The sequence below is a fragment of the Oryx dammah genome, unplaced genomic scaffold, assembly GCF_014754425.2.
Source record: "Oryx dammah isolate SB20612 unplaced genomic scaffold, SCBI_Odam_1.1 HiC_scaffold_9, whole genome shotgun sequence".
Lineage (NCBI taxonomy): Eukaryota > Metazoa > Chordata > Mammalia > Artiodactyla > Bovidae > Oryx > Oryx dammah.
In genome coordinates this window covers 31,565,601-31,592,310 of record NW_024070193.1, presented here as the reverse complement: position 1 = coordinate 31,592,310, position 26,710 = coordinate 31,565,601, and the positions used below count along the sequence as shown (strand labels likewise).

Here is a 26,710-nt window from a genome sequence, read left to right as displayed (position 1 = left end):
CAAAGTCCAAACCCTAATTCACTCCTGTACAACCCCAAGCCATCATTTACCATTTTGGGGGCTCAGTGTCTTTACTTTAAAAACAACAAAAAAAGATGACTTATTTGTGTTCTAAAAGCTTTTAAGAGTCAAGTATTGGGTTGGACAAAAAGTTCGTTTGGGCTTTTTCCGTACCATCTTATGGAAGAGCCCAAAGGAACCTTCTGCCCATCCCAATGTATTTCCCAGAACAGGATATTCTATATACCATGCTCTTGCTGAGTAGATCAAGATTTGAGTATAAACAACAAGATCTTAACTATACAGCACAGGGAACTATATTCAATATTCTGTGACAAACCATAATGGAAAAGAATAAGAAAAAAAACCCCACATATGTATAACTGAATTACTTTGCTGTACAAAAGAACACAACATTGTCATCAACTATATTTCAATAAAATCGAAAAAATTCAAGTAGATACTTGAAATCTACTACAATAAAACACTGAATTCTTCGTATTTCTTTGCCTTTATAGCAATCTTAATAAAGGAACTACAGTGATCTTATCAAGTCCAGAGTTTAACAACTACTAGTGAAATGTATCATCAGTGAACTTTATTTTAGTAATTAGGTACTGAATATTTGTTGTTGGTTTTATCTCACTTCATACTTTAAAAAGATTATCCTGCTTTCTTATGGAATATGTCTGTATTCTCCCAAACAAATCTTTCAGACTACCTAATTATGAGCATGAGTCAAAGTTTTATTACAATCTCAGCAAAAGGGAAAAGGCCTCCCGTTAGGTCAAGTCAAAGATTCACTGTTGGCAAGGACATTTTAAACAAAAAGACTAGAGAAAGGAAAAAAAAAAGGAAAACAAGAATGATGAAAAGTCAGAATACTGTTGCCTGACAGCAGAGTGGGTGGGTGTATAGTTTCCCAAAACAAGTTTTAATCCATTAAAGTTCATCAGAAATATTGCTTAAGCAAGTTTATCAGAAATGTGATTTTCTTCCCAAAAGGAGGTTAAGGTTCTGTCCGAGACTATGTTTGGAACACTTTTTCTTCCACAGCACAATTTAGACCACTGATAGACTTCTTCTGGGGTTTCCCAGAGGGCTCAGTGGTACAGGATCCACCTGCAGATGCACGCAATGCAGGAGACGCAGAAGCCGGTTCGATCTCTGGGTCGGGAATCCCCTGGAATAGGAAATGGCATCCCACTCCAGTATTCTTGCTGGACAATCCCATGGACAGAGGAGCCTGTCGGGCTACAGTCCATGGCATCACAAAGAGTCAGACACATTGAGCATGAACAAAAACTTTCCACTACTGTCTCCCCCGGTTACAGGAAAAGAATAGGTCGAAACAATGGATTCATTCTGATTCCTCTCTTTCCCCATATCCTTCACCTAGTCCCTCAGCAAGTGCCATCAACTCTGTCTCCACAATGAATCTGGAATCCGGCCCCTTCCTCCCATCCTCCTAACACCGCACAAGTACCTGCCGGCCCCATCTCTCACCTGGATGGTGGTAATCAGCCTCATAAGTAGCCTTTGAGTCTTCACTGTTGCAGCCCTTCCACCAGTTACCAAGCAGGTATTTTTAAAGCATAAATCAGAGCACATCATTTTCTTGCAGGGGCTTCCCACTGCAATTAGAATAAGATTCAAACTCCTCTCTTTCCCCAAAGGTTCAATGAGATCTGGAACTCTCTATGCTCATCCCCTTTTCTGGTCACTCTGGTTACTGCAGCCTCTTCCCACAAACTTATTCCTGCCTCGGGGACTTTTCCGCATTGTTTCTCCTACTTGGCAGGATCTCCCCCTAGATTTCCCCAGGGCTGCCTCCAGGGATCAAGGCTCAGGCTGGGCAGAGGCATCCCTGAGGACCTGAGCTTGTGAATCCTCCTCTCCATCCAGGATGGCCATTACCCTCCTCTGGTCACCTTTTACTCTCTCACTGTCTGAAAGGACTTTTATTATTTCTTGGTTTATACAAATATTCTCTGGCTTTATCCACCCAGAATATATGCTTCATGAGAAGCAGGTTTTATTGGTCTTGGTCTTGTTGATTTCTGAGTTTCCTAGAACCTAGACTGTTCCTACATTAAACAGGCTCTTCACAGATGATTGTTGAAAAAGTTACTGGCAGGATGTCTGCTTGGTACATAACTCTCCTTGGGTCATAGTGCAAACAGATCATACTTCCCCTTCACAGAAACATACACGCAGGGTTAGGGTGTGTGAATATGAGTTGGGGGGAGAAAAGGAGAGGGGATGAGATGGGAGAGGAGGAGGGAAAGAAAGAGAAGGGAAGGAAAGAAGGAAGAGGGAGGAGAGGGGAATATTTTCAGAGAAGAAAGAAAGGAAAAAACAGAGTGAGAGGTAAGGAAAAAAAAAGTGTGAACCCGTTATCATGCAAACAACTTCTACTAACTGTTGAGCACAACTCTACATCAGGGACTGTACTAAAAAGTGTAACCACCATCATTATGTTGAATTCCAACAACATCTTTTAGAAAATATTATCCCCATTTCACAGATGAGGAAACTGAGGCCCAGTAAGGCAAGAAGAGGCTTCCCTGGTGGCTGAGTGGTAAAGAATCTGCCTGCCAATACAGGAGATGTGGGTTTGATCCTTGGTCCAGGAAAACTCCCCTGGAGAAGGAAATGACAACCCACTCAAGTACTCTTGCCTGGAGAATCCCATAGAGTCTAGAGTACTATAGTCCATGGGGTCAGAAAGAGTTGGACATGACTTACAGAATGAACAATAACAACAAAAGGCAAGAACAGAGAGCTAGTAACTAATCACCAGAAAGTGATAATATTGGGATCTGAACCCAGGTCTACTGATGCCCAAAGCCAAGCCCTGATCAGGTTGCACTGTAGGGCACAGTGGTTGAGTGAAGAAATATGTCTTTTATGATGAAGTCTGTCCATATTTACTCAAGGTTCAGGATGGGGTTAGTGACAGTCCTGATTGAAATGAATGAGAATTGAAGGAGAATTGTCTTTTCAGGCCCAACTGAGGAAAATCAGTTAGTGTATTAGCCAGGATCCTTTATGAAACATTTATTTGACCTATTTTCTGATCCACCCAGAAAACAAACAAGACAAATTGTAATTCTAGAAGCACAGTTGCTCAATCCCAGACCAGGGCTGACAGACCACAGAACAACTGAAGGCCCATGGTTCTGATGTCCACATCTGTGGCAGTTTTCTTTAACTTCCATGTGTACTCCTGAATGAGTCTGCACCTGGAGTCAGTGTCTGAGTGCCTAAATGTGATATCACTAAGTACAGAACACATTTTCTATGTAATTAAATCAGCAGGAACCTGGGGAAGAAAGAAGTATTAGCTTATAGGTACATGAAATATTTTCCCTCCACAGAAGACAATTCTGGAGATTCTAGAATTGGAATTCTCTGGGATTCTCTCTGCGTGCATGCATGTTAAGTGGCTTCCGTTGCGTCCAACTCTTTGTGACCCCATGGACTGTAGCCCACCAGGCTCCTCTGTCGATGGGATTCTCCAAACAAAAATACTGGAGTGGGTTGCCACGATTGAATCAGTGTTCTCTTATGTCTTGCTTATTGGCAGCTTTGCAAAATGCATATTTTCATACATGCAAAAATGTATGAAATATTACTATATTGCAGTGTTCACTCCCACTTCACCCCTACCAAAGCCCATTCACGAATCATGATGGTTCTTGGATACTCAAGAAAAAACCCTCTAATAAAAATCTATAGGCTGGATGTCAGGGGTTGGCAATTTTTTGCTGTAAAGGGCTAGACAGTAAATATTTCAGATTCTGTGGGTCATACAGTCTATCACAGTGACTCATCTCTGCTTCTGCAGCATAAAAATGGACACAGACAATACATACATGAATGGCTGTCACTATGCCCCCACACGACTCTATTTATGAATCAAGAAATCTGAATTTCATAAAACTTTCTTATGTCACAAACTATTCTTCTGTTCATTTTTTCCCAACTCTTTAAGAAACCATTCTTACCCCACATGTCTTACAAAAACAGACCAGATTTGGCCCAATAATTGGCCCAAGTTGGATGACCCCTATAGTCCTGTTTTGGGGAATGAAAGTTTCAAAAGAGAAATCTCTGAAAGTAGCTGTTGCTGGTTTTCCCCCAGGAACTTCAAGGTGAAAGGCAACGTGGAAGGCTACATTTCCAAAGTATGTGAGTTATAGCAGGCAGGACTTGACTGTTACTTCAGTTTGGCTCCTTGCCTAACTGACCACCTTGACACTTTGTTCGTTCAACAGGCTGGAGCTGGCGATCAGGCATCATGCTTAGCTTGAGTTGAATAATATAATTTTATTTTTATTGTATTAATATTATGTTTACCCTAACCTATGATCCTTTATTATGGCAAATGGCACAGGGTTTCTCTTTCTGATAGGACATTTCCACCTTCAGTGAACTTATTTCAGAGGGAAAAATGAGTGACTTATTTGGAAATAGTAAGTCAAGAGTGAATAAAGTATAGTATCAGGTAGCAAGAGGCGTAATGTGACTGACATTGGGGAAAACTGGTGTAATTCAATGCTTCTGAGGAATTATTTGACCTTCAAAGGGATGGGTGACCAAAGTGTGTGCTCTACATCACACTGATAAGCCTGCTGAATGGGGACAAGAACACACTTACATCTCGGATCGCCTCATAGAGTGCTTTGAAAGTTGGCTGCTTCTCGTCATGGTAGACACCTCGATTCCCATGCAGGACAGACACACCTTCCCGCTCTGCCTCTCTGCAATTGCTTCCATACATGCAGTGATCAGGACGGTAGTTCCACTGGCAGGGGAACACGTAGAGACACTCTGGAGGTGACAAGAGAAAGACACGATCAGTGCCAGTGATGAAACCAACATTTCCATAAACTGCACACCACACAGGATTTCAAGGCACGTGAGTGATTGGTGACTCGTAGCCCAGGTTTTGCCACGTTTGTTAACAGTCTGAGTTTAGGAATTGAAGGATCATGCATTAGTGATGTTGGAGGCCTTACCCTGAAGAGGAGGGTAATACAGCACCTTGGACAAGAAGGCAAACAACGGCAGCAGACAGCCTGGGACAGAAACCCAACTCTGCGGATCAGAAACCCAACTCTGCGGATCAGGACGGTAGTTCCCCTGCCAGTGGAACTACCATCCTGATCACTGCATGTATGGAAGCAATTGCAGAGAAGCAGAGTGGGAAGGTGTGTGCAACCTAGGTCCAGTGACTTAATCACCCTGTGTTTCAGTTTCCTCATCCACAAGATGGATGTAATAGGATCGTCCCATTATTGATGATTCAGTTTTTTAAAAGCGCGTGTAACATGCCAAGCACTCAGCTGTGGCCTATATAGCATTAGCAGTTATAATCAACTCTTTGGAAAGGTTTTGTGAAATAGACCAACCTGAAAAATCAGAGTCAAGAGTGAGGCAAAGGTTCCTCTTCAGATTAAAAAGCAAGCAACTGATAGAAACAAAATGAAGGAAAACAAACAAACAAAACACTACAATAGCAAACCAAAAACCAACCCATCCAACAAAAAAGCAAACCAAAAAGAGTTCCCCAACCCCCCCAAAAGAAGTCCCCAGGTCCCGGTGACTGTGTACACTGTGGGTGAGCATGTCCATTGTGTACTTGCATGTCTGCATCTCCAAGTCACAGGTTCTTAGCCAGGGGTGATGCTATTCCATCTGGCAGTGGCTGGAGGGAGACCCTGGTCATCACAGGTGAGGCTGCTATTGGTGTCTAGTGCGTTGAGACTAGGGATGCTGTAAACATCCTCAATGAACAACACAGCCCCCACCACAGTAGCAGTGCCAAGGTCAAGAAACTCAGCTCTAATCCTGTTGGATTCAGTAAATTTCCTCTTGGTGACTAGGATTATAAAATTAGCAAAAAGTTCATAACCCTCAAGCTTCCTGGCTCCTCCTTCCTGTGCCTTTAAGGGCTGGGCCTAGAGGAGAATGAATCAAAGTTCTCTGCAAACATGCGTCACTCATCATGAGAAAGACCTTTGTGAGAACACAGGAGGCTTGGAGCAAATCAATTACCCATGTCAGAAAAGCATTATAAAGATGTGTTCTTGGTTAGGTTGCTGGTATTTCCTTCTTATGGAAAGGACTGCTGCTTAGAGGTTATTTACAGAAAGCTTCAACATGGAAAGCAAAGAATGAAACCATCACTATACATCCCCTCTGCCAGATGGTGTGTAGTATTTCCACCTCTCAGAATTTACAGGCCACTGTGAAATTCCCTGGCAGTCCAGTGTGTAGGATTTGGAACTTGCACTGCCAAGGGTGCAGGTTTAATCCCTGGTCGGGGAACATAAGATCCTGCAAGCTGCATGGGGCAGCCAAAAAACAAAACAAAATGAAAAAGTTACAGACCACTGTGACACCGAAGCACCTTCTAACCCCTAATTGTTCACAAACCACTGTAAAATTTTCCTTTTCTTGGGATAACTCCATTCCACCATGATGCTCCTCTTACTTGCATTCACCTCCATGCTTGCACACACATAAGCCACACCTGGGGAAGAGTGGCGCTCATCCTGAAATCATACTATCAGGATGTGCATCCCAATTCCTTTATTAGCTGTGTGACTTCCCTGTACTTCAGTGCAGAGATTGGATGTGAGGATGGTGGGAGTAAAAATATCTAAATGTACTTTTGTGCTTTTGAACTGCAGCCTGATGCCAGCACAATAGCTGCCCCTTTTAACCCAAAGAGTCACTTTCTGATACCTCTCTGGTCTTTTGGATTTGCAGCCCCTGCTTAAGCACCTGCCAATAATCTCTGCTGCATAAACTTCCCTAGACCCTATCTCTGATTTGGTAAACACATGAATTGATGGAATCAACACATATTTATTGAATGCTTGCTATATGTACAGGTCCTGCCTTCATGGAGTTTAAGGTTGGTGATGAATGTTTTTGCCTCCTCCTAAGTAGTGAAAGGACTCTACTACTACTACTACTACTACTACTACACACACACACACACACTCACACACACACAACCTCCCAAACAAACAAACAAAAATCCCCAAATTTTTCCTCTCTTTGCAGCCTTACAAGACCAAGCCCATTTAGGGCATTGTTCAAAGGCGAAAAACACACACGGAGGCTAAACAATATGTTACTAAATAACCAGTGAATCACTGAAGAAATTAAGGAGGAAATTTAAAAAATACCAAGAGACAAATGACAACGAAAACACAACAATCAAAACCTATGGGACACAGCAAAAGCAGTTCTAAGAGGGAAGTTTATAGTAATACAATCTTACCTCAACAAACAATAAAAGTCTCAAATAAATGACCTAATCTTACACCTAAAGCAACTAGAGAAAGAAGAACAAAGCCCAAAACTTCGTCGAAGGAAAGGAATCATAAAGATCAGAGCAGACATAAATGGAAGCAGAGATGAAGAAAACAATAGCAAAAACCAAGACTAAAAGTTGGTTCTCTGAGAAGATAAAAACAAAACTGATAAACCCTAAGCCAGATTCATCAAGAAAAAAAGGGAGAGGATTCAAATCAATGAAATTAGAAATGAAAAAGGAGATGTTGCAATGAGCACCACAGAAATACAAAGGATCATAAGCAACTACTATGAGCAACTATATGTCAATAAAATGGACAGCCTAGAAGAAATGGAGAAATTCTCAGAAAAGTACAACCTTCTAGGACTGAACCAGAAAGAAATAAAAAATATGAACAGACCAATCGCAAGTACTGAAATGGAAACTGTGATTAACAATCTTCCAACAAAGTCCAGGACTAGATGGCTTCACAGGCGAATTCTATTAAACATTTAGTTTAATATTTACTTAAATATTAAACATTTACTCTAATACATTTAATTTAATGTCTACCCTTCTGAAACTTCCAAAAGGATTTGAAGCGAGACAGATTCATACATTCAGTAGGTTCAAAACGGACTTCTACCATCTTCTAGCTCTAAAACCTTGGGTGATTTGCTGAGAAGCTTGACTTCAGTTTAGGAGCACTTGTTGTTGTTTAGTCATGTCTGACTCTTTTGCAACCCCAGAGACTGTAGCCCTCCAAACTCCTCTGTCCGTGGGATTTCCCAGACAAGAAAACTAGAGTGGGCTGCCATATCCTTCCGCAGGGGATCGTCCCCACCCAGGGATTGAACCCTCGCCTCCTGCATTGACAGGCAGATTCTTTGCCACTGAGCCACCAGAGAAGCCCTTACCATGTGTCACTAACAACCTAAAAGCAGAGAGGCTGAGAGCAAGTTCTGGAGTCAATCTGTTAAGACTGAATACCGCACTCTGGCATGAGTTGCATGAACTCAAGCAAATCACACATTTTTTTCTGGGCCTCAGCTTCATCATCTGTAAAAGGGGGAAGAATTGTAAATATCACTTGTAGGATTTGAGGGCGTATTAAATGAGTTCATGTCTAGAAGTACTTGCAACAGCGCTCAGCACATAGGAGGCACACCGTACATGTAAACTGCAATCATTACTATTAACACTGTTGTTGCTATAACAAGTACTACCTCATTAGGCTGCTAGAAGGATGAAACAAGATAACTTACACGGAACGAGCCTAGCATAGTTCCTGACACATAGTACGTGGGTGGCAAATGTTTTTCAGCAATTGCCTCTAGACCTGCAGGTGGCCAGGCTTTCTTAACCTTTTAGGAGTCACAGACCTCTCTGGGAATCTCATGAAGGCTTTAGATTCTGCCTTTGGAAAAATATACGAAGAATATTTGCTTACAAGTTTAGGGTTGTGTAGATCTAAAGACCAGCTAAGAATCCCAGCTATTGAAAGCCACATGTGAAATTTGGCCCAGGCAGAATTCAATTAACCTGTTTACCTTGCCTTTAGAATGTTCCAGGGAAAGAAACGCAAAACACATTGAGAATAGAATTGAAACAAGTATTTGTTCATCACAATGCAAGGCACTGGTGTCACTGGGTGATAAGGCGCTGCCTCTGCCCTTGGAGAATCTATTCTCTTGTAAGGGAGATAGTATAGAAATGAACATGTTTTATCAGAGTTCATAGAAAGGAAGGCATTTCAGTAAAGCTTTATTTAAACTCAGACATATAGTAAGGATAGGATTAGACAGAAATAGAAGCCTGGAAGAGCTTTTGAGGAGGAGAAAATAGCCTGATGATGGTGAAGAGTTGGGAAATCAGAGTGTGTTTTAGAAAAGATAAGGCATGTAATTTTTCAGAGCAACTCGATTTCTGCAAAAGGGTAGGCTAATGGTAGGAAAGTTGTCATATAAACAGACTTCTTTAACCTAAGATAGTCAAGAAATATAAATCTATGTATTAGGTTGCAAGTAACCAGCTATAATTCCAACTTGTGAGGCAAAATAGTTTTTTTCCTTTGGAAAGAGAGGAGATAGCTCATTAAAAAAAAAAAAAAATTGAGTTTCCCTGGTGTCTCAGATGGTAAAGAATCCACTTGCAATGCAGGAGACCTGGGTTCGATCCCTGGCTTGGGAAGATCCCCTGGAAGAGGGTGTGGCAACCCACTCCAGTATTCTTGCCTGGAAAATCACCACGGACAGAGGAGCCTGGGGGGCTACAGACCATGGGCTTGCAAAGGGCAGACACGATTGAGCAACTAAGCACACACAGCACAGCTCATCAAATCAGAGAGAGAGCTGAACCAGGGCAGTGCGTGGGGCAGCTCCCTGGATGCGGGACTAATGAATGTCAGCTTCTCAGCACTGCTGTCAGGATGAACCAGCCTTGCCTACTTTCTGCTCTTGGATTCCCAGACTCGGGTTCCCAGGAGATGGTCTGATGGTTTAGTGCAAGTCAGGGGCGGGCAGGGCTCTAAGACTGCATGGGATGGGGAAGAGTTCCCTGAGAAATTCCCCTGAGAAAACTGGGGCAATCAGGAGTGCACAGGCAAAAATAACAGATGTGCAGCCTGGGTGGGAGGGGAGTTTGGGGGAGAATGGATACATGTGTAAGGATGGCTGAGTGCCTTAGCTGCTCATCTGAAACAATCACAACATTGTTAATCAGCTATGTGTGCAAAGTCAGTTCTGACTCTTTTGTGACTCTATGGACTGTAGACCACTGGGGTCCTCTGTCTGTGGGATTCTCCAGGCAAGAGTACTGCAGTGGGTTGCCATGACCTCCTCCAGGGATGTTCCCGACCCAGGGGTCGAACCAATGTTTCTTATGTCTCCTGCATTGGCAGGTGGATTCTTTACCATTAGCATCACCTGAGAAGCCCATAAGCAGCTATATCCCAATATAAAATAAAATGTTAAAAAAAAAAAAGATGTGCTTTTTTATTCACAGATACATTTGATGTGGGTTACACTGTGAAACCTCCAAGTAGCTGAAGGAGGAGGAGAGGGGCTACACCAGCATCCTGGGGTGGGTTGAAGATGGTGAACTTCTAAGACCAGCTGATGAACATGTCGTATAGATTACTCATGGTAATTTGGCACATAATCAATAACTATTCCAAAATGAATCTAGTTTAAGCAAGATTATCACAGCTGTCAAAACCTAATGTTTAAAAAATGACAGCACCATGAAATGTGCAAGTTATTTTTTTCCACTGTTGAGGAAATAATACAGTGAATGGTTTTTAAATTCCAAATCCCCAATGCTTTAAACTCCTGCAATTTATTAAAAAAAAAAAATTTTCCAGCCAATCTCTCTGGGTCTTTGCTATTTTTCCTCTCCATTTTATATAGATAAAGCAGGTCATTAATTGATTATTTATGAGATTAAAATCCCTTAGTGATCCCTTCAGGAGTCTATATTTATTTCCACAGCCTTCTAACTATTTGTAAAGGACATATGAATTGATCGCTCCTTAAAATCTGATCATTTCCCACTCTTGGAGTCTCTAAGATGATTGAAAAGCTTCTGATCATTTTTAACTTCCCGGTGAAATAAGCTTGCTACTTACTTACTATATTCTGTCAACAGATCGGAGGCTGTTTGCACTCCTCAGAGCAATTTGTTTGTTGTCTTGTTTTTTAAAGTCTTATTCTGAAACTAAGCTTTCCCAGCCTCCTCTTCTTTCTTCTTCCAAAATGCACCTTGTTCGAGAAAAGGGCAATTCGTTCCTCCATGAAGTCACCTTTGATCACACGATCTGAAGAAGCAACCCTTTCTCCCCAGCCCTGACAGTGGCTCGCTCAACCCCACACTTGTTTCCTTCACAGTATTGATCACAACTGGTGATTCTGAATGACTCGTTTCTAGTCTCTGCAAGTCGATCTCTCCCAATAAAAGGTAGGTTTGGTAAAAGGAGGAACTCTGTCTCCTCTGTTTGGTGCCATATGCCCACCGCCTGGCCCTGGGGCTGGCACCCGGTAGGTGCTCAAAAGATAGCTGCTGAATGGGACAACAAAAGCGTATACCTTCCTCCAGCCTCTGTATCTCTCCTCTTTCTCTGCTTTCTTCCTCTCCTTTCTCTCCTCACCACCCCTTCCTCTCACATTCCTGACTGTCCTCTTTCTCTTTGATTTCCTTCCCCTTTTCACTTCAGTCTATTAATCCCATTCCTCCAACCAGTCAATACACCTCTGAAGACCAACTCCATTTGGTCTTCAAAGCGCCATTTAAGGTGCTAAGACTCGCACGGCAATCACTTGATGAAGACAAAGTAGACACAACTCTCTCTCACAAGGACCCAACAATCTTCATTCTTGCACTTCAGATCAGAGTTCATGAACTTCCCAGACAATGATCTGTTATCAGTTTCCAGGACAGGTTTAAAGCCAAATTACTGGGCCTGTCCACTCCAAAACACACTCATAACTGCCAGCTGCTGGGTGTTTTGGGTGAGTGAGTAAATAGTGGGGTTGTCCACCAGGTGCAAAACTCCAGTGACCCAGACAGGATGAGAGAGCAAGGCCTGACTGGGCCTTTGAAGAAGCTTGTTCCATGTGACTGTGTGTCTTGCTCCCTGTGGCCCCAGAAGATCCTCCTGACTCCTTTGTATCAGACTCAATTCAGGGACGGTCTACGTGTGTATTCCCCTCGTGTTTCAGCTCCTCTCTCTCTTCCTGGACAGAACTCGACCACTTCTACTGCGGTTGGATGTCCTGCCTTGTCATCTGTACTTAGCTGGTTTCATTTCCTTTCCTGCCCACATGCACTTTTCTAGAAACTGTTTCTGAAGAAGGGACAGATCCAGGTAGTCATGTTTGAGAGAGGAAAAAGGCACGTGATCTTGTTCCTCTGGCCCCTCATGACTGGAACAAGGGCAGTCTCACCCAAAAAAATAAAACCGGTTTAGAGCTGGCTGGGAATCAGTTGATAGGCTGGACCAGAACAATCTCCCTCTCTATCTTTCTCTCCTTCAAGAATCTAAGACATTAAAAAAAAAAAAAAAACCTATCATCATTGGTATGGACTTGTAAGGTTCTGTTGACCTGATGTTGGGCCATGTACAAGCAAAGAATACTGCTAGAGAGATGGAATGGAATCAGATGAGCAGAAGCAATAAGACGGATACCCTGAGGCCTCTGAGGGATGAAGAAATCAGCTTTGGTCCTGAGCAGCTGCCCAGAGATGGTTCTCATGAGGTCTGGTATGATTTGACCCATGTGTTCATGGGACTGGCACCTGGACCCCTACTTAGTTGGTCTGAATAGAATTTTATTCCCTGAAACCTAAGTATATTTGAATCTAAGCACATCTTTCTAAATAGAGTTCTCTGTGAGCTCTTGTCAAATTTATCCTTTCTACAGAACTCTGCTCTTGACTCAAATTCACCTATAAAGATGTGAGTTCAGTCTTCCATTTCTTGATGAAACTGCCTCAGCTCACTGCCAGGAAAAGTCCTGTGGGATGTTACCTGTGTGTCTCCCATGGGCTTCAGCTGTCACCTCGTGAGTCAGTCCAGTACTCAGCATGACAATTACACACCCACAGGCATTTACTATCTAACTATAGCAAGAGTTTCACAACATTTTTAAGCTAATGACTTGTAAACCTGTTTTCGTGATATGATTGGCTACAGGAAGCTATAAGAAAGCTATATGAAAATATTCTAGATATGGGCTCAGGTTTTCTGTGTATTGCTTCACCCATAGCAACCCAGAGAATCATAACAATAAGCATGTTTATTTCCTGAGTCATGGCCAATTTTCTCTTCCTCTCTCCTTTCCAGGGATAAAGGTAACACCCTTTTTTTTTCCCCTTCAAATACTGTTTGTTCTGGTTTATAGAAAGTGGTCCCAATCAATATAAACAAAGAAAAACCTTTAATATGATGGATATCACTGGATTTCAGGTCAAAGAGCTCATGTTTGATAAAGGATCTGAATAAAGCATGAAAGATCAAAGGCAGGCCATACAAAGAACGCTCAAAGAGACACCTAATACTTATGACCTAAAGTTAGGAAACTCAGTTATTTACTTGCTACTCTCAGACTCAGGATTCAGAACAACTTCCTAATTATTTTATAAAATCCTTGTACTCAATGGATCTAAGATGGGCAGTGGGGCGCCATTAAATTCAGCTGGTTTTCAGATTAATTAAAGACAAGGGTCTCGGTCTAATGGCAGAGTTGCTTGTGACCGCCTGTGAGTATTATTTACTCACTGATCATGTCCTCAAACACTCTGCAACAGGCTAAGAGGCTATCTGGGGAGGCAACTGCGCAGATCTTTTGAATTCCTCAGTTTGGGAATATGGACAGATAGGCTATGGAAGAGACTTTAAGCCACACAACAGAGAGGGAAAATGCAATAAAGTAGTGGTCCCCAACCTTTTTGGCACCAGAGACCAATTTTGTGGAAGACAGTTTTTCCATGGACCAGGCTTGCTGGGGTGCGGTCTTGGGATGATTCAAGCACATTACATTTATTGTGCACTTTATTGCCATTATTATTACATCAGCTCCACCTGAAAACATCAGGCATTAGATCCTGGAGACTGGGGACCACTGAAATAAAGGACAAAATAATGCAGGAGAGAGACGCATTTGGGGAAAACTGCACAGCCCTTTAGACACCCCCCTCAACTAGGGGACCTTCCCCTCCCCTACAAAGGCACAGGGCTGGAGCTGGAAAGGCCTGGGCTTGTACCCCGGCTCTGGCACCATTAGCTATGCCACAAATTATTTAACTCTCTCTCATTTGGTACCTTGGTCTGTAAAATGGGGATTCTATCAGTGTTCCTATGAAAATTAAATAAGAAAATGCTCAGAACCACACCTGACACACAGTAAATAATCAACATCAGTCGTTATTCCTTAGCTTCAGGCTCTTGGCCAACATGCTGCCAATATCTGCTTCCTCCCCACCAGGAATTTGGAAGTGGGATGAAGTCAGTCTTTCCCTGTGGCTGGACCTGGAGTGTGAAACTGTGGTATTGTGCTGTGAGCACAGATTGAGAACCTTCGAAGAGAGGAAGGCACAGCCTCAGTGGGAGAAGGGAAGTCCAGCCTGGGCAGCTCAGCCTTTTCCCTTCCTTGCCTGTTTCAGGTCTTCCTGCTCTAGGTTTCTACAGGACACCAGTTTGCTTATTTAAAAACGTATCCTTTGTGTTTAGACTAATTCCAGGGGCCTTTTATTTGTAGCTAAGAGTCCTACTCACTATAACCACACCTAGAAAAAAAAGACGGAATCTGCTTAAGAAAAAGGAGGAGGGGCTGACTTTAAAGTCCCTGTTGCCGTCAGAGTGAAATGGATTAAAACACGCCACAAACCAACAGCCAACACACCCCCTTCATCACAAGAGTTAGTATCGGGAATCTTTCCCAGAAATGAAGTCCATTACGTATCAACCTGCTTTTTTTCTTTTCCAGGATTTACTCCTTTTTGATTCAAAGACATATGAGATTAGGCTTTATTTCAGAATTTTGTAAAAAAAACAAATATAGGTACATACAGAGACAGAAGTCTTAGAAAACAGGAGCCTCTATTTCAGGATTTTTTTTTTTTTTTTTGGTCACATTGCATGGCTTATGGGATCTTAGTTTCCGACTGGGGATCAAACCCTGGTTCAGGGTGGTGAAAGCCCAAGTCTTAACCACTGGACCACCAGGAAATTCTCTATTTCAAGATTTTTAAAGACCAAGGAGAGTCCTAAGTAGGTTATGGTAAGGAGTGATTTTTTTCCCCCAGAGATCTTTCTCAAAGAGAAAATATGGTTTTGATTTCAATCACATTAAGTAAGACTGTAGTAAAAATGAAAGAAAAGGCAATGTTTAGCTTTAGGCATCAATGTAAAAACACAGACCAGAAACTTACTTCCCTCTTCCTTCCCCAAGTCCACCAAATCACTGACTTGAAGAATTTCTTTGCCCCAGGTGGAAAGAAAGAGGGATATGTATTCGTGGTCCCTCTTCTACATTGTTTTAACCCTGAACAAGTCCCTTCACTGTCAGGATCCCAAGAATCAAGTCCCGTCAATCTAGCAATTGTTCAGGCTCTGGAGGGCCTTGCGCTTAGACTATAATGTTTTCATTTAGGTCTGTGCCATTCACTTATTTTGCCTATACTTCTTCAAAGAATGTCATGGCAAACCCAAAAGATAATTCTTGAAAAATGAAGCCCAGTGTTGGAGGTTTCAACATTTGACCTTTTGTGTTGGCAGTGAGAGGACGGCCCACGTGAGACCCCAAGGGCGGATGAAAAGGCCCCCTTTGCAGGGGACACAGGCACAATTCAGGGTCCACCAACACAGCCCAGGCTGGAATGTGTTCTGTGGGCTGAGGTGGGCGAACTCCTCCATGAACCACATTCTTGAAAGAGAACCTACCTGGGTTGAAATAAAAAATAATATTTAATAAGTCCTGGTCTCCCCACGTGATGGCATTCTTGTACTTCTGATAGAGAGGGTACAGCATGTCCTCCCAAGCCAAGCCAGTTGAAATCATGCTGTTCTGGAAAAGACAAAACCATCACAGTGGCTACGGCATGGCAAATACATCTGATCTGCTGAGTATCGGTGTACAGGGATGAGTTCTCCCCTGTACTCTCTGCCCCCGAGAATGAAAATGAAATCAACAGAGGAAGGGTCCTGCTGGCTTCAAGGCATAGGACAAAGCAAAACTAGGACTGGAGACTGCAGGCGTGCACATGGATGGCAGACGAACCTAGAACTAGAAGCGGGCCTGTGGCTTCTCAGAAAAGCAGGCCCAGATCGAACCTTTCTTTGTTACACTAAATTCTTGCCTCTGACGTGAAGGAACAAAATACAGATACCATAATTAAGGTATCTTAAGGAAAAATACCCTTTCCTTATCTCACAACAATTATTTATTTTTAAGATAAAAGCAACATATTCACACTAAATATTCAGACAGCACCCAAAGATGTAAAAAGTAAAGATATTTTTCCTTCTGCTTCCTACAATTCCCATTCCCACTTTCTCTAGATGGAGCCACAATTAATGGCCAGTTTCTTAGGTATTCTTCTGGAAATTTTTAAGGCATAAAAGGAGTCACACCCTATGGTACCATGTTTTGTTGCATTTAAATTTTTTCACTTAATATTTCTTTAGAAATCTTACTTATCTTGCTTATAGATTTGACCTAATCCTTTTTAGTAGTAGAGTAATTTTTTTTTTGACTTGTTCTCTACTGATGTTCACTTAGGTTCTTCCAGTTCTTTGCCAAGATAAAAGCTGAGGCCTTGTTCATTTATCTCTGTATATTTATGTAAATTTATCCCTAGGGTAATTCCAAGAAGTTCTCCAAGGTTTTTGAAGGCTGAGATACACACAGGGTTTAAAGATGGAATTCAGAAATGCAACGTAATGTTCCAGAATAGTAACTCTGTTGAAGAGTGTTAAATTCCATAATCACCTGGGATTTTCCTAAACCAACAAATATTCTGTAACTTTCCAAATGCCTTTCTCTTCCCTGGCTTCTACAAGCCATCTACTTCTAAAGTCAATACACTGACACTCCAAGAACGTCACGCTGGGAAGACAAAGCCTTGATGTTTAAAAAAGGAAATATAAACTACTTTCTTACCTTGAACTGGGCACTTCTTATCCGAGTTAAATTCATTAGCATGACTCCTGAGTTAACCCCCGCGGAGCCATAGAAAGGATGCCGGGCAAAGCGGCTATACCAGCCAATCTTGGGGATTTCATGCTCGGGGGCCATGGCTGCAAGCTGCGTTGAATTAAACTGCCTCAGAAGCTTCCAGATGTCATCAACAGGTCTCAGAAAGAGAACATCGGTGTCCACGTAGAGAAGGGAGTCCACATCCTTTAAAATTACCTTTGTATGTATTGGGTGAGGAGGGAAAACATGACAAGTCAGAAACAAAGGAAGTGGCCTGAGAGGTCAACACTGACACTGATTTCATTGATTAACACTAATTCTACAAAGGGTATCACTCTTAGCCCCCATTCCTTTCTTCTCCTTGGACTTCAGGGAGAAGCGTCAATCAAAGGGTAGACACTCAAAGAAAGATCAATCTTGACCCAGATTGGTGCAGTTCCAGGACCCTTGACTATATTTGACAAGGGTTAAACTTCCCAGGAGAAGGCAATGGCACCCCACTCCAGTACTCTTGCCTGGAAAATCCCATGGATGGAGGAGCCTGGCGGGCTGCCGTCTATGGGGTCGCACAGAGTTGGACACGACTGAAGCGACTTAGTAGTAGTAGTAGTAAACTTCCCAGGGAGTGAAAATATCATCAAATGACTACTTTCTTCCTCTTCTTCTTCCAGGCTTTCTTCTTCCATCCTCCAGCAGGGCCATCTGTCTTTCTCTTTTAGTTTTTTTCTTGGAAAATCTAGGGCAGGCATTAGCACACTCGAAGCTGGACAACTAGACTAGTTCATGCCAGGCTTTAGGGTAAATACTCTGTCTCTGGATCCACTTCTTTCACTGTTGCTGGGTATGGCTCTGCATCTTTTTGAAATAATATTTTCAACTAAGGTTTAGACTTGGAAATAGGCAAAGCAAGTCATTGGCCAGCTTTGTCTGCAGGGATTGGCAAGTGCTTTTGTCTACATGGCTAGGGAATAATATTTTAGGTTCTGTTGCAGCTGCTCAACTCTGCTATAGGATAAAAGCAGCCACGGACAATATATAAACAAATGAGCATGGGTGATTCCAGTAATACTTTACTTGGGAACACTTAAATTCGAATTACATATAATCTTTAGATGTCACAAAACCTTCTTCTTATGTTTCTTTCATCAACAATTTGAAACATAAAAGACATTCTTGACTCAAGGGCTCTGGTTCGTCAACCTCTGTTGTAGATCATTCAAGTCAGCCACCTTAAGTAAATAAGTTCTCCTTTGCTAAATGCTTACTCGCTTACCAGAATTGTGCCCTGGGGTCTGAGACTTCAAAGTCATTGTTATTATAGTAATAGGGTTATTTACCTTGTTTTGTTATTGTCCCCCCAAATTTAGAGGTAGCTTAACCAAAGAAGGATCATCATCCTAAAACCATAACAACACTTGTTATGGCCTGAAAAAGTCTTTCTAAAATGCATATGTTGAAGCCTTAACACTCAATGTGATGGTATTTAGAGACGGGGGTCTTTGGGAGGTAATTACGGTTACTTGAGGTCCTGAGGGTAGAACCTTCAAGATGGGATGCGCGTGTGCGTGCTCAGTCATGCCTGACGCTGTGACCCCACAGGCGGCAGCCCACCAGGCTTCTCTATGGGATTCTCCATGCAAGAATACTGGAGTGGGTTGCCATTTCCTTCTCCAGCAAGACGGGATCCGTGTCCTCATTAAAAGAAACATCAGACAGCTTGTGTCTCTCTCTTGCTCACTCGCTCTTGCACTCATGTCACTCTCGCTCGCTCGCTCTCTCTCTTTCTGCCATGTGAGAACGTAGTGAGAAGGGCAGCAGTCTGCATGCCAGAGAGAGGGTTCTCACCCTAGTCTCAGACTTCCAGCTTCTAGAACCATAAGAAAATACATTTCTGTGGTTCAAGTCACCCAGTTATGGTATTTTGTTACGGCAAGTTAAAACAACATTCCACTGAGATCCTAATATTTAAAATTGATGAACATGGGCACTATATGACACCGGCATCATGGAGATTTCAGTTTTGAATAATTTAGAAACTTACATGGTTAGTTGTAATATTTATCTTTCCTTCCTCATGTCATAGAGGAATAGAATTTACATGTCAATAAAATGAAATAAAAAACAATGATCATCTACCATGTCACAACAGATTATCCAAATTAAACAAATACACGTAACCTTGTTAAATACTTGGTAAATACATTAATCATTGCTGGGAATCCCAGCACTTATCCCAGGAAAAGTTCTGTTAGTAACAATACTATATAAAATAAATTAGAGAGTTTAAAAAAAAAGTGAACTGAGATATTCAGTGATAGATATACAAGAGATTTAAAAGACATATTAAGGACATTAAAAAGCATGTCAAATATCTCATTATGATTTTATAATGATTATAGGTTGAAATGATAAAATTTTGGATATACTGAATTAAAATGTTATTAAAATTAGTTTCATGTTTTTTCTTTTTCAACACAAATACTACCAACTGAAAAATTACATAGCTGTGCAGATATAATTTCCTTTTACACTATAAATAGTAGCATAGCACAAACAATGTCCCCAGTCTTCTTGCTTTCTTTTTTTAAAAACTTTTTATTTTGTATTGGGGTATAGCCGATTAACAACGCTGTGACAGTTGCAGGTGAACAGCGAAGGGACTCAGCCACACACGTACGTGTCTCCACTCCTCCTCAAACTCTCCACCCATCCAGGTTGCCACGTGACATTGTTGCTTGCTTTTTTATTAGCCAAAACAATACATGTAGGAGGGCTTTCCATTCAGTACATAGAGATTTTATCTACTTATTTTTATGTATAGCGTTCCATTGTGTGGATCTACCATAATTTTTTTAATCATCTGAACAGAACATTTAAGTTCTTCTCAACCTTTTGTTATCACAAACAAAGTCACAATGAAAAAAAATCCTCATCTTAATTCAAGTATACAACACTTTGGTGGGCTCTTTTTGGTATACAGATCATATTTCAAAATAGACATCTAAAAGTAGACTAATGATACATCTCAGGGACAGCACGGCGGATAGTCCTTAGGAATCTTGAGTCTGGCATTCCTGAGTTCAAATCCTGGCATCGTGAGCCCTGTAACTCTGGATGAATTCCTCAGTCTTTCCAGGCCCCAGCTCCCCATCTGTAAAAAATGGAAAGCAAGACCTCTACCACTACCACCCCTGTCCCCGGATTGTCACAATCATCCAGTGAGTAAAAGACACAAGGAGCTTGGTACACAGTAAGTTCTCAATAAATAGCCACTCAGCCTGGATGGAAGGGAGTTTGGGGGGAGAAAGCATACATGTATATGTATGGCTGAGTCCCTTCACCGTTCACCCGAAATTATCGCATTAACAATCAATTATACCCCAATACAAAATAAAAAGTCAGTAAATAAATAAATAGCCACATTGCTACTATAAGGAGTTTCTGTGCTTTTTCTTTGAAAATGTTGACTTAAAAAAAAGTCGCAACCTAAAAGTTGATAGTTATGTTTTATTTGGCAGAAATTTCTAGGACTGAAGCCTAGGAGGCAGCATCTCAAGTAGCCCTGAGAGAACTGCTTCAGATAAGGTGGGAGGATGCGGGGGGTGGGGGTGGGGGTGGGGCGGGTGAGCGTGGGGTAGGCCATGTAGTTTGAATATCAGAAGAATTTTTGTGATTTAAAGAAAACCAGGTATCTCAAATTAAGGAATTTAGCGGTTTTCTATATATAGGAAGATGCAAGAGTCTGGGCTCATTGAAACCATTCCTTTCATATGCATCTCAGCTATCTGGGGCCAGTGTCCTGAGTATTTCCCATTCTGAGATCCTCAGTGCTCACCTTAGGGAGTGGCTGCAAGCTGAGGGCTGCCTGATCTCTCAGGTACTCTCCTTCCTGAATGCCCATAGGGCTCAGAAATTCACATTTGGAGGGCTGGAATGGCTGATGACTCTGACATCCGTGCTTACTGATATGGCAGGGAATACTCCATTTCTCAAAAACTTCAAATGTAATTAGTTACCATTTGCATCAGTGGCCACAGTACTTCAAAGCATGTGTTGACCATAAAGTATTTTTTATACAAAGTCTAGCAGAGAAAAAATGGAAGTTTTTGAACCTTTCTAATATAATCCACTTATTACCTTGACTGAAAACAAGAGCACAAAGGTCTCTTTACTCTTTATCTGAGAAACAAAACAAAACAAAACAAAACAGGAGACAAACCCAACTCCTTCTATAACATTGCATCTCCTGAGGCTAATTCTGCAGCAATTATTGGTGGTATTAATTTGAAGAGGATCACTGTGGCCACGTTTTAATGGGCAGAGGAATACTTACCGAAAGGGTATACAATCAGCCATTCTAATTCCCTTATGGAAATTAGCACTAGAAATGAGGCCTTTGGTTTCTAAGAGAAGGGCAAAAAGAGGCATAGGCACAGATAATAGCTATTTGTATACAAAGCTGCTCTGGTTCCATTCATCATCCCAACCGGGGCAGCTGCCTCAGGGAACCCTGCTGGCTCTCTGTGCTAAGTAAGGATCAAAGGCTGGCCATGGGCAGCAAGATTATCAGGGGCCACTGGCTCTCATTCAAGTTCATTATTTGCTCCAACCTTACTTTGACTTTGACAGCACAACTCTGCGGCTGAAAGTTTTGGCTTTGAAATCTAATTACTTGTGTTCAGATTCTGTTTCTACTACTAACTAGGGTCTTGGGCAAGCTGGTTCAAGCCTTCTAAGCCTTATGTTCCTTATTTTTTAGGTGGGATCGTCACTTACTTTAGAGTGCTGTCGGGATGATTAAATGAGATAATGCATGTGAAGCCCCTGGCACACACACAATGAGGACTCGATAAATGCTATGTGATAGTCTTACTGTCTCACTCTCAGGAGGGCTAGTTCCTTGACTCACAGCCCAGTAACTGGCTGCATAGTGGTAGCAGTAGCAGCAGTAGCAGTAGTAGTAAGAGAATGAGGCATATTATCTGTTCTCAAGGAAGTTTAGTTGCGAAGGCAGATAAAGCAAAGTAAGATGTGCTAATGGTAGGGGTAGCACAGAAGCACTAAGAAGGTCCCCCTAAACCAGTTTGGAGTGAAAACAGGGAAGGCTTCCCAGAAGAAGTGACATCTAAGCCAAGAAATTAGTAGTGAAAAACAGGGCAAAGAGTGTTAAAGATAAATAGAACAGCGTGTGAAAAGTCCCAGTAACCAACAGAGAATAACACATAGGCAAGTTGGCTGATGGGCCTGAAGCTTAAAGCAGGAGAGCCAGGAGCCAGGGGAGGGGAGAGATTAGGCTGGTCAAGTGGGCAGGGGCCTGATCAGGCCCTATGCAGACAAATTTGAACTTGACCCTGAGAGCAATGGGGAGATGTGAAATAATTTGAACCAGGAATTGAGGTCTGATGCTTCCTCTCCTACCCTCATCGCTCCCATCCAATCCTCAGCAAGTCTCACGCACTCTTCCTCCAAAATACACCTGAATTTGCCCATCTCTCTCCCTTTCCGCTGCCTCACCCTCAGTCCAAGGTACCATTATAGCTCTGCTAGAATTCTGGAAAGGTCCATTCACTGGCATTCCTCCTCCAATCTATTCCTAACAGAGTAGCCAGAACAATTTTTTAATCTCCAGTGTCATTTCTTCTTGGACCCATGGGTTATTTACAAGGGGTGGGGGTTGCTTAATTTCCAAATATTTGGGATTTTCCAGATATCTTTTTACTATTCGTTCCTAATTTAACTTCCGTATACTCAAGGAGCATACGCTGCAGGATTTCAATCCTCTCCCTTTCACTGAGACTTGTTTTATGGCCCAGCATTTGGTGAATGCTGAATGTTTACCCTGCAGTTGTTGGGTGGAGCATTCTATAAATTCTATAGCTACCGATTAGGTCAGCTGGTTGATAGTGTTGTCAAGGATTTCTAGGTCCTAACTGATTTTCTGTTTACTTATTATAACCACAGGAGCTCTACGGAGTTCTGTCTTCAGACACAAAGAAAGAGTGGAGAAATATGAAATTACTGCAAGTTCATTTACATCAACAGATATGATTTGGGAGCCATCATTAATTTTCACACTAACAAACAATTATCAAAAAGGAAGAGTGCTGAAATCTCTCACACTGACTGTGGATTTGTGTACTGCTTCCCTGGTGGCTCAGAGGTTAAAGCATCTGCCTGGAATGCGGGAGACCCGAGTTCGATTCCTGAGTTGGGAAGATCCCCTGGAGAAGGAAATGGCAAACCCACTCTAGTACTCTTGCCTGGAGAATCCCATGGAGGGAAGAGCCTGGTAGGCTACAGTCCATGGGAGCCTGGTAGGCCCCAGTCCATGGGGTCACAAAGAGTCGGACACGACTGTGCAACTTCACTTCACTTCACTTCCATTTCTCTAAGCATGGATTTGCTTTCTACAGCTGAGAGCTCTGTTATTAGGCTCCTAGGTGCAGACTCATTTAGAGTGGAATATGCTCCTGATGGATTGAGCCTCATATCATTACAAAAGATCCAGAGGGCTTTTTTAAAAACTAATATTAGATGATACCACTTTCATCTTTAAACCTCTTCAAGACTTTTCACTGCACTTCCGTTACACATGAACCATGGTCCCTAAAAGAGAGACATACTCTGACCCTGTGGGGCACCGAGTTCCTATCAGTGGTGAAATTTCACCTCCCAGCACAACTCTGGCTTCAAGACCTTCAACTTTTCATTATGGCTGAATCACTGCCAAAGTCAAAGGGTAGGGAGCAAAACAGACTTAGGGGAAGCCAACAAACTTTCATTTCTCTTCCTGCCTATATATAGCCAGAGTTTCCACTGTCAGAGAAACACTTACACCTTTGCTTAGTTAGAAACTAACACATAAGTGCCCCACTTTCAAAAAGAAAACATAAAGTAGAAACTATCCCGTTTAACAAAGGAATTATCTTTTGGAAAAGGATTTTTTTGTTTTTTGGTTTGTTTGCTTTGTTTGTTTTTGGCCATGCAGCATGGCTTGTGGGATCTTAGATCCCTGACCAGGGATTGAACCTGGGCCACAGAGCCCTAATCACTGGACAGCCAAGGAATTCTCAAGAATCATCTTTTGGAATGGTCTCTCTCACTTTATTCCCTAAATTCAAAGCACCCAAAATGAAGAAGATAAGGTGCTCAAATCTGCTGAAAAACAGTGTATCTATAGTTTATGAAATACATGTGCAGCTGTGATGCTTTAGTTAGTTTCAAGGTTTGTGAGCTCTTGTTTTAGACAATTGCCTAAAGTATCAAAACTGTGATTAGCGTGAAATTAATGATGCCCCCAAATCATATCTGTTGATATAAATCAGTTAACAGTAACTTCACATTTCTCCCCCTTTCCTTGGCTCTGGAGATTAAGTTCTAGGGAGCACCTGTGATTTAGGATAAATGTCATCCCAAGCCTGTGAGCAAAGTGCTACCAACAGACTGCCGCATGTGAGGCAGAGCTTTCCACTTACCCATTTTTGAATGCCCAGCTCTAACTCAGCCTGCAGGTATAAGCTCAGGTGTGACCTCCTCAGAAATGCTTACCCAAAAGCCTCCATCCTCTTGCCTTCCAGCCTGTCCATCACACCACTATACTACCTCTGTCCAGAACCAAATTATTTTCTCATCTGTTGCTTGCCTCCCCCAATTAGAATAGAAGTTCCATGAGGGCAGGGACCTTCTAGGTCTAGTGAACTTCTAAAGTTTGTGGGCCTAGTGTAATACCTAGTAGACATATTAGGCATCAATAAATATTTACCCAAAGTAATGACTTCAATCACTGAGCTGTCTCAAAACCATTGTAACTTTAAATATCCTTCAAGCCTGATGGCAGAAGAAAGGAGAGGTCCTGAGAAATGAGAAGGTCTGTGAATAGCTGAAGAATAAAAGAACCATGTTCCTGAAAAGAAAACCAACGTAACACCTACTGTGCTAAATATCATTCTTTTGCTGGTGTGGTCCAGGGTGTCGCCCTCCAAGTCTCTGTTAATGGGGCAGCTAAATTGCTAAATATGTATAATATCCCATTGCCTTACCTCTCCAGGATTTTAAAAAGACCCTAAGAACTGAAGGAATAGAAAGGGAGCTGGAAGAGGCTAAATGGAGCAGGAACCTATGGTTCTTGCCCCCGTGACATCTGCCTGCCTTCTGTCTGTGAAAAGAGTTTAGCTAAAGAATAAGTTTAATCCAAGAAGTGAGAAAATGCAGAAACAAAGGAAAACAGTCCAATGAGTTGAAATAACTGTTTCGTCATTAAGCATAATTAAGGATCTTTAGTTCCTTCTCAAGGCCTATAGATAATATTTTGAGCTATATCCTGTGAGCCGTCTTCCAGACACTGAAACCTCCACCAGGTGGTAGAAGTTAACTACATCATGACCAGACTGTAGCCACGACAGAAGCTGCCATAATTCTTAGAGATGGGCTCAAGGAAATGGGAACAAACAGACCCCAGAACTAAAGCTAAACTGTACTTAACAATCAAGGTGACACTGGTCAGACCACTGATCACCAATTTCATGATGACTGTTAGACCAGACTGTGCAGTTTCTGCATCCCCCTCTCTCTGTCTATAAAAGTCTCCCCCTGCCCGCAGCCCACCATTGCTGGCATCCAAAATAAAGCAAACTTTCCTATTGGCTTTTGAGTGGCAAGCAGTGGGACTCCCCATTGCTGGTTACAAAGGGAAAGGGCAGAACAGAAGCAAAAGCAAAAAAAGCCATGTAGATTTCAGCAGAGCTGAATTCCAAAGGGGGAATCTTTGGTAAATGATGTTAGTGATAATCAGGATAGGGTTAAAGAGAGTTAAAGGAGAAGATGGAAACAGAAAAGAGGAAAAGACATCTCAAGAAGCAAAAAAGAAACACATCTTTTATGCTAACCAATGGAAGACATTTACATTTATGAAAAACAGAGACTTGAATATAATTAAAATAGCAACAATTCATTTGTACAGTCTAAAAGTCACAGTCTCCATATACACTGTTAGATCATGACTAAGCGAATGATGGTCTCCATGGAAACACACAAGAAATGGAGACATTGTTTAACTCTGGGAAGATGAAAAAGTTCTGGAGATGGTGATGGTTTGCACAATGTACTGAATGCCACAGACCTGTACCTTAAAAATGGTTAATTAAAACATTTTACATTATATATACCTTGTCGTGTGCTTAGTTGCCCAGTTGTGTCTGATTCTTTGTGACCCCATGGACTGTAGCCCGCCAGGCTCCTCTATCCATGGGATTCTCCAGGCAAGAATAGTGGAGTAGGTTGCCATCTCCTTCTCCAGGGTTCTTCCTGACCTAGGGATCGAACTGGAGCCTTTCACGTCTCCTGCACTGGCAGGCAGATTCTTTACCACTAGTGCTACCTGGGAAGGGGTTAGATTCTGGGGCAAATGTTTGCAGTCCCCAAGCCCTTCTCATTCTACAAAAAGATAAACTGGATAGAAGAGGATTTCTGGGGCTATTTGGACTTTTTCCTCTGGAACCAAAATTCTTGTTTCCAAATCAAAATCAGAACAAAAAGGAAATTTTACATTTCAATATATATATGCAACTTGATCAAAATTAATTCCTTTTTCTTCCACCATTCTATCATATTCTTTTTCAAAAAATCTACACGGACCTATCTTGAAGCTATCACAGGGAAAATAATTTTGGGTGAAAGGGAGAAAGACAGGTAATGACAAAGATGT

The 26,710-nt window shown here is 42.0% G+C and overlaps 1 protein-coding gene across 1 annotated transcript in view; it reads right to left on the bottom strand.

Moving 5' to 3' along the window:
- The window catches only part of GXYLT2 (glucoside xylosyltransferase 2), a gene marked incomplete at its 5' end in the record, with an annotated part of 84,868 nt that overhangs the window by 5,433 nt on the left and 52,725 nt on the right, over positions 1 to 26,710 (bottom strand). The window contains 3 exons of the mRNA XM_040245959.1: positions 4,664 to 4,836; positions 15,753 to 15,876; positions 16,972 to 17,223. Coding sequence (XP_040101893.1) covers positions 4,664 to 4,836; positions 15,753 to 15,876; positions 16,972 to 17,223 — 549 coding nt within the window. The remainder of the gene's footprint in view (positions 1 to 4,663; positions 4,837 to 15,752; positions 15,877 to 16,971; positions 17,224 to 26,710) is intronic.